This window comes from Sebastes umbrosus, chromosome 24, assembly GCF_015220745.1.
Source record: "Sebastes umbrosus isolate fSebUmb1 chromosome 24, fSebUmb1.pri, whole genome shotgun sequence".
Taxonomy (NCBI): Eukaryota; Metazoa; Chordata; class Actinopteri; order Perciformes; family Sebastidae; genus Sebastes; species Sebastes umbrosus.
This window is the reverse complement of record NC_051292.1, coordinates 13,703,894-13,711,629: the sequence shown is the minus strand read 5'-3', so window position 1 is coordinate 13,711,629 and position 7,736 is coordinate 13,703,894. Positions and strand designations below refer to the sequence as shown.

Below are 7,736 nucleotides of genomic sequence, written 5' to 3'. Positions count from 1 at the left end.
CAACCAAATTCTCTCTCCACTTTATAATCTGACTGTATCTTTTTATATTTACAGTAATATCAACCAAGTACAATTCCTGTTTATTTAATTTCATAACACTGTTTCTCCTCAGCTCTGCTGATCAATTACAGCCCTGCCCAATCTATGGATCTTTGTACTGTAACTGTTGTGAACAGTATTTCTCTGTTGGAGAAATGATTTGGTTTCCAGTCTGACTTATTGACAGTGATCTTATTTTCTTAACAATGTTTTTTTTCATCCATTACTTTTGATATGTTGTGGATGTTAATCTTGTATATGTATGATTATAATGTTAATATAATTAAATTTCAATGTATGCGATCAATAAACAAATGGTAAAGCTCATGTTTTACAGTTGTTTCCCTCTCGCTCGCTCTCTTCTTTACCATCTCCTCCAGGAGATAAATTAATGGAAAGCAGCCGATGCTGGAGGTTTGCGGGCTTCTAACAGGTCCGAACAACGGGAGTGCACAACTATACTATGACTATTTTTATTTTTTTGACATATTATAATATGACTTTTTATTTTTTTGACATACTATAATATGCTGCAGTGAGGACTCAACCTTGGTACATGGGGCACCTGTTCTACCAGGTGACCTAACCCAATTTACTACACTGTGACTTTTTTTCAATTTTTTCCACATACTATGACTTTTTTTTAACATACTATACAATTACTTTTTTCCGACATACTATAATATGACTTTATTTTTTTCGACATGCTATACTATGACTTTATTTGAACCCTCCCGCTCCCTACACACCCACAGTCACAGATGAACTGAGCTGATTTCCTGTAAATGGAGAGAGGAGGTGCCACACTGACCATGTCATCCAGGCTCATGAGAACAAGGTCTGTGGAAAGAGGCTAGATCACGCGTCATAACTTCAAAGGTTTAAGGCATGCGCAGTAGAATCTGCTCTGCAAGACCGCAGCTTCAGTTACACTGCGCATGCGTTATACCCGATACATGACCAGTGACCCAGCCTCCTTTCTATAGTCCTTGATGAGAACAGGGAGGAAGCATGAAAGTGAAAGCATTTAGTTTGTTATCCAGACTTCATTTTGAGAAAACGACACAGAGATGTGACGACTGAAAACTGAAGCAGGGTGAGTGTTAATCCAACATTTTATTATTTTACTGTCAAAGTGTCTGAGTCAGTTTCTCTCTGTGTGTGTGTGTGAGAGAGAGAGGTTGTGTGTTACCTTCTGTTCTCTCAGTCTTGTCTGTGACTCTTGTACAAACTTGTTTCCTGTTCACAGTCAGCGTTAATGTTTAACCTCTCAGACTGACTTCAGATCAGAAGATGAGTCATAGTGTGGAGGAAGAGGAGGACAGAGCAGAGTCTCTAGTCTCTGGCTGTCTGTCTATGAAGAGTGACTGGTCCATAGGGGATCCTCCAGTCTTCAGTAATGAACCTGGACCCTCAGACACAAAGTAAGAGACTGTTTCTACTGTGCACTGACCTGATGGATGATGATGCATTGAGGATGAAGACTAAATGTTCTGCTAACAGATTTATATTCCTGATGCAGAACTATTAGTGCAGATACTGTTTCAAACTAAGATGGATCTTAGTCTGGGTTTTAGAGCCACAAACTACTGATTGTATTTCTGTAAAAAAACACCTGAGAACCTCCATTTCACAATTTACACTTCAAGAAAATATTCATATTTCTGCCTGAACGTTGAAGTCGCTGTAAAGATTTACAACTATTCAAAATCTGAAAGAATGTGTTTCAAATGTGTAATTCATTTTCTCACATTAGTCCTCAAAATACTGTGTTGGTTTGACTTCTCCTAAAATCAGCTGTTATGACAGCTTCTTTGAAGTGGGGTTGTACGTATACTCCCGTGTTCTGGGAAGTAGAATTACTGCTTTTGTGAATGGAGTCTGGTGGCTTTGAAGAGAGCGATATAACAGCTTCAGTTCCCGTCAGAAAGGGCTGTCTGATGGAGAGGTAAAGCAGCTGTGGACAGGAGCAGCCGAAAAACGTATTTTAGCCATCTAAAAGAAACAAACAAATATTCGTTTAGGTGTATACTATATTTAGAATATTTTCTCTGCTTTACCTCGCCATCAGACAGCCCTTTCTGACGGGAACTGAAGCCGTTATATCGCTCTCTTCAAAGCCACCAGACTCCATTCACAAAACCAGTCATTTTCCCTCTCAGAACACAGGAGTAGCTGGTCTACTGCTGCATCCATCGGTTAGTTAGTTTGTGTTATTGTATGACTTTCTGATCTGAACTAACGTGGCGTCCACAGCAGTACATCACTTAGCTTCCTGCTGGTACTCCTGTCTGCTTCTCCTGACTGGGAGCACGCTGACCACCATCTAAGTTACTGTATTAATACACTGACTATAAGGATGTACATATACTGTATTAATACACTGACTATAAGGATGTTTATATACTGTACATGTAGCAGTGTCATCATGTAGAAACCTACATCAGGTCACATGGGAGAAGGTCTTGAAGGGAAAACAGCATTTTGACGCTAAAACTTACGTACGTAGAGTTCAGATTTGAATACATAAGGAACACCACTGGGAAGATACAGGATGATATAAAACAAAGTGATGCCATGCCAATGCCATGATTTAGTTGATTGTGTGTTTGTATATTAAATTTCTACTAAAATGTATTTACTAAGTGAAGTTTAACACACTGTTGGTGACACAAAGAGAATGAATTAGTGCATTCTTCCTCTTCGTATCTGTGACAGCTGTCAGTCACCCAGAACAGCTGTAATCTAAGAGGACTAATACAAACTTTAAACCACATTATTGACAGTAGCAGTAGTTTGTGTATTTAGAAACTGAAATGTCTTTGTCATCAGAGAATTTATCAAGGATTCATGTGATGTGAATCAAATCATCTTGGTGTTTGCAGAGTTCAGTCCAGACAGAGAGCAGAGTCTCCAGTACCCAGCTGTCTGTCTATGAAGAGTGACTCGTCATTAGGGCCCGAGCACGAAAGTGCCAGGACCCCAACGGTGTCCTGGCACGAAAGTGCAAGGAAACCTATTGTTTTTCTAAGGATTATTATTTTTCCGCGCGGAGATTGCCTTTTTGGGACCTTAGCCATCCCCAAAAACTCACCAAAAGTGGAATATGCGTCAGAACTGGTGGGAAATTCAATGTTCTGGATTGATTGGGCTAGGGTGTCACCAGGGGGCGAGATAGCGCCCCCTAATTTAGGCAGTTTTTCAGAGAAAGTTTCTTCGATCTTCACGAAATTCATGTATGTCATAACTCACGCCCTCATACCTGGATTAAATATTTTTGAGATTTTTTCGGCCAACAGGAAGTCAGCCATGTTGGACTTCCTGCGTTTTTTTTAAATTTACGAACACATGTTTGAGGACTTTAGGATGCACAAAAAATTGTGAAACTTTACACACACATCCAAACTAGTATTTACTTTATTTTAGTTGTGAAATTTTGCTTGGGCGTGGCATGTTGGCTCTCTAGCGCCCCCTTATGTATTTTATCCTTTGAACATGCCTTTGACGCCCTTGGGATACTCGAAAACTCATGAAAGTTGTCAAAAAGATGAACACCTGTGAACTTTACGTGAACGTACAGCTTTTGGGTTCAGCGTGTTTAGTGGGCTCTATAGCGCCCCCTAATGCGTGGAAGGCCGTAGTTTGGTCAAAGTTTAGATAGGTGGTTTAGTTTTTAAATTTGGTAGGTACATCCTGCTCATTATTGCTAACATATTCGTCATCGGGTTTCATTAGCTCCGCCCACCCGGAAGTCGGCCATATTGGAATATGTGCGTTTTTCATGTATTTTATGCATACTTTTACGAACTCCTCCTAGAGAGTTTATCAGATCTGCGTCAAATTTGAGTGGTATAACCCTCAAACTACTGTGATGCTAAATTGCGAAGGAATTTTTGATCACTCGAACTGTGATATCATACGTGATGTGCGAAGACGCCATTTTGTCACTTTTTAGGTATGGAACTTTGCGATACTCCTCCTAGAGGATACAAGCGATCCATCTCAAAGTTGGGGAGCAGAATCTCAACACCTTCATGATACTAAATTGCGAAGCTTTTGTGTTTTCGTGAAACGGCGTTCTTGTGGCGGCGCGTTGAATTTTGATGTTTCGCCAAGACACAGGAGGCTGTTGTAACTTGACTTTAGGCCGTAGTTTGGTCAAAGTTGTTCCTATATTCATGAAATTTGGTATGCATATCCCACTCATTATTTCAAACATATTCCTCAATGGGTTTCATTAGCTCCGCCCACCCGGAAGTCGGCCATATTGAATTTTGTGTTTTTCATGTAATTTATGTATTTTATGCATACTTTTACGAACTCCTCCTAGAGACTTAACCCGATCAACTTCAAATTTGGTCAGTAGTATCTTAAGACCTTTGTGATGAAAAGTTATCCAAAGATTAAAAAGTTATCGAACTATGTTGCCGTGGCGTGGCGGCGAATAACCGCCTTTCGCCAAAAAACAGGAAGTTGTTGTAAATTAACTATACATAGTCCAATCTGCTCCAAACTTCACAAGCTGGATAATAGTCCAGGCCTGAAGACATATATGTGGTATTATGAGTGAACGTCATAGCGCCCCCTACAGGAAACAGGAAGTTGTTGTAAATTGACTATACATAGTCCAATCTGCTCCAAACTTCACAAGCTGGATAATAGTCCAGGCCTGAAGACATATATGTGGTATTATGAGTGAACGTCATAGCGCCCCCTACAGGAAACAGGAAGTTGTTGTAAATTGACTATACATTGTCCAATCTTCCCCAAATTTGACATGTTTTAAAAGAGTCTTGGCCTGAAGACATGTACGTGCCTGCACCCCCATGGCCCGCCCCTAACGCCGACACTGCTGACCAGACGAAGGTCTCCCATGAATCAATGCTGATTCTAGTGTTGGCTTTTCCTGCCTCAGCCTCCCGCCCGCGGCCGGAGGGAACAGGGGATCTCAGAGTTTTGGTCGGAGACGATAACCTTTCTCTCTGTGGAGCCCCGTCACTTCACAAGACACGGAAAACCTCTGTTGGTCTGGAGGAGCTGCAGCAGTTATTTCTGCACAAACGTCCACTGTACATTCACTAAATATTGTCAGAGCTAAACTAACTCTTCTGCAGTGTGTAGTGTGCGCGCATGCATGTGAGAGTGGAGCGAAAGAGTGAGAACAAGCGCGGTGTGTGAGTGAGGGCAGGCAAAGCAGGCAGAGGAGCAAAGGAGCAGAGACTCCGGTCCTGGAGACCAAAGCTACGGTCTCTGACCGCAGCCAACACTGTTTAACAGACGGGCTTCACTATATAGAACTTTGTGGTTTTGGTGCTTCCGTGTAGTTTCTATTGGAGTCTTGTCTGAACAGCGTAGCCACACGTGAGCGCGCATGAGACACCGACCCGCAATGATTTACACGTGTAAGAAGTTACAAACAGTCCCTTTAACTTTTATTAATGATACTATTAAAGTCAGAGAGAGACGGAGAGTCTGTCTGTCAGCAACAAACACGTTTTACATTATTTATCGTCATTTCCATTCAGTCACATGTGAGGCTGATAATTCCTGAACGTCGGGTTTGATATGAGTTATATCATTTACATTTTCCCTGAAACATTCAGCCTAATAATTTGGTCTCCAGGACCATAGTCTCTGCTGTACTCTGCTCCTCTGAACTGCCTGCCTTCACTCAGCTGTATATTGTACTTATTATTCACATATACTTATAGGCAGGGTCTGAAATTAGCAACCGCCACCCGCCAAATGCAGGTAAATTGTTGGCGGGTAAAATTGGCAGGCCATCCGCCATTTTGGCAGACAGTAAAAAATGTTAGGGGAGGGAATAGAGAACAGACTCCTTATTGTCTGATTCCTTGGTATCTCAAGCCTCCGTGACTACTGATTCCTCTGTATTGATGCCCTTCCACAGTAACGCGTGCACAATGACGCATAAGCACATTGTATCATGTTGCTGTTTGTTTTGGACCGGAGACACTGCCTGAGGGACGCACCCTGTTTTTTCCTTGATAATGCAACACTGTGAACAACAAACCTGTTGGCCAGGAGGAGAGTTAGTAATGTTACCTGTTAGCAGCCGGTGGGCAGCACAGTCCTGCTTGGTTAAATAACAGATCTACTAATGTTAATGGAGGTGCCATTAGGCACATTAGGCATTAGGCAGTTGTTATTATTATGTGGCGTTCAAACTCAAGCTCAGGAAAAATGACTATTGGTAAATTACGTTATCGTCTTGTTCAAATGTAACCTCGTAAAATTATGTTTTTGGCGAGAAACTTGAATAAATCCAGTTGTTTGAAGGAGATGTTTTCACAGCAATATAAAATAGATAATAGAGAGGGAATTACAGTATGACCTGTTTAACATCCTAACACTAGCTCTCAACAGCTTGCCAAGATTTTTCTAATCAAAGCAAATATTTAAATAATCATAATCATTTGAATTGTGTGTTTTTATGCAAACAACCCCTATAGATGACAATAACAAAGTACAGTACAGTACTGTGTACAGTACCCTCCCTGCCCTGAAAAATAGGGCTCCCCGGAAGCCACGGTGTAATTCGAATATTGTAATTTACCATGCATATAATGTTTTTTGTGTAAAATATATTGAACATTGAATGACATCAGATCTAAGATGTTATTATACCCCCGTAAGTAGTTGGGGATATATAGCGTTCCACGTGCCCTTCCGTCCGTCCGCCCGTTCACCTGTCACATTTTCGTGTCCGGAGCAAAACTATTTAATTTAGGAACTTCAAATTTGGTATGATGGTTGACAGTGTGGTCTAGTTGTGCCTTTTGGGGGTTAGAAGTCCACGGTGCCCAAACCTTTTTTGAGTTTTTCCAAAATGGCAAAACCTTTGGTGTTACTTTAGTAGGGATCAAGCAGTGAGCGGGGGTATCTGAGCCATGCTCACTTTTGCCTTGTTCCTTCATTTGGCGCAGAGATTTCAAAAGTGGCAGATAACATTTCTGAGTGGCAGACAAAAAAAAAGGTACTTGTTTGCCACAGTGGCAGGCAATGAAAAAAGTTCATTTCAGAACCTGCTCATAGGTCATGGCTGCTGGAGTCGGACTACTTGATGTCTTTTGCACAAATAATTGCACAGTTCACTGTACACAGAAGTACACAGAAGCTATAATCTAAAATATTAACGTGACGCTTAAGAGGAAACAACGTCTCATTTCTCTTAAAACATGTGACTTCCTGTAAATTTAGTGAAGGCTGTTTCAAACTGCAAACCGTAGCTTTTAGTCACCGCCCTGCTGCTGCTGCCACCTGATCTCATCTACAGTTTGATTGTAATCTGAGTTCACATCAGTGAAAAATGTGTCTGAACGGGTCTGACAGCTTGGATCAACTTGACTGAGGTTTATTTTTAACTGTTAAGACTCAAGAGTACGACAGAGTATTAGGGCCACAATGAGGAAACAAATAAATCTTAGATTTTTAGAATAAAGTCATACGTTTACGAGAAAAAAGTCGTAATATTACGAGAAAAAAGTCATAAGTTTAGGTTAAAAAGTCATAATATGAGAAAAAAAGTTGTAATATTATGAGATTAAAGTTAAAAGATTAGAGATATTTAGGTAGCTGGTTTTGCCACACCTGATGTGTTTAGTTTATGCTTCACATAGACAAGGTCTTGCATGCAAACTAACCATCTTTTCTAACCCACTGCATTATCTGACACA

At 40.8% G+C, this 7,736-nt stretch overlaps 1 protein-coding gene across 1 annotated transcript in view; it reads left to right on the top strand.

Annotated features, from left to right (window-relative positions):
* The first annotated feature begins 1,064 nt into the window (after positions 1 to 1,064).
* Positions 1,065 to 7,736, top strand: part of LOC119483767 (protein NLRC3-like) — a 40,631-nt gene continuing 33,959 nt past the window's right edge. The window contains 2 exon segments of the mRNA XM_037762217.1: positions 1,065 to 1,463; positions 3,339 to 3,341. Of these exon segments, the coding sequence (XP_037618145.1) occupies positions 1,333 to 1,463; positions 3,339 to 3,341 (134 nt within the window). The 5' untranslated portion in view covers positions 1,065 to 1,332.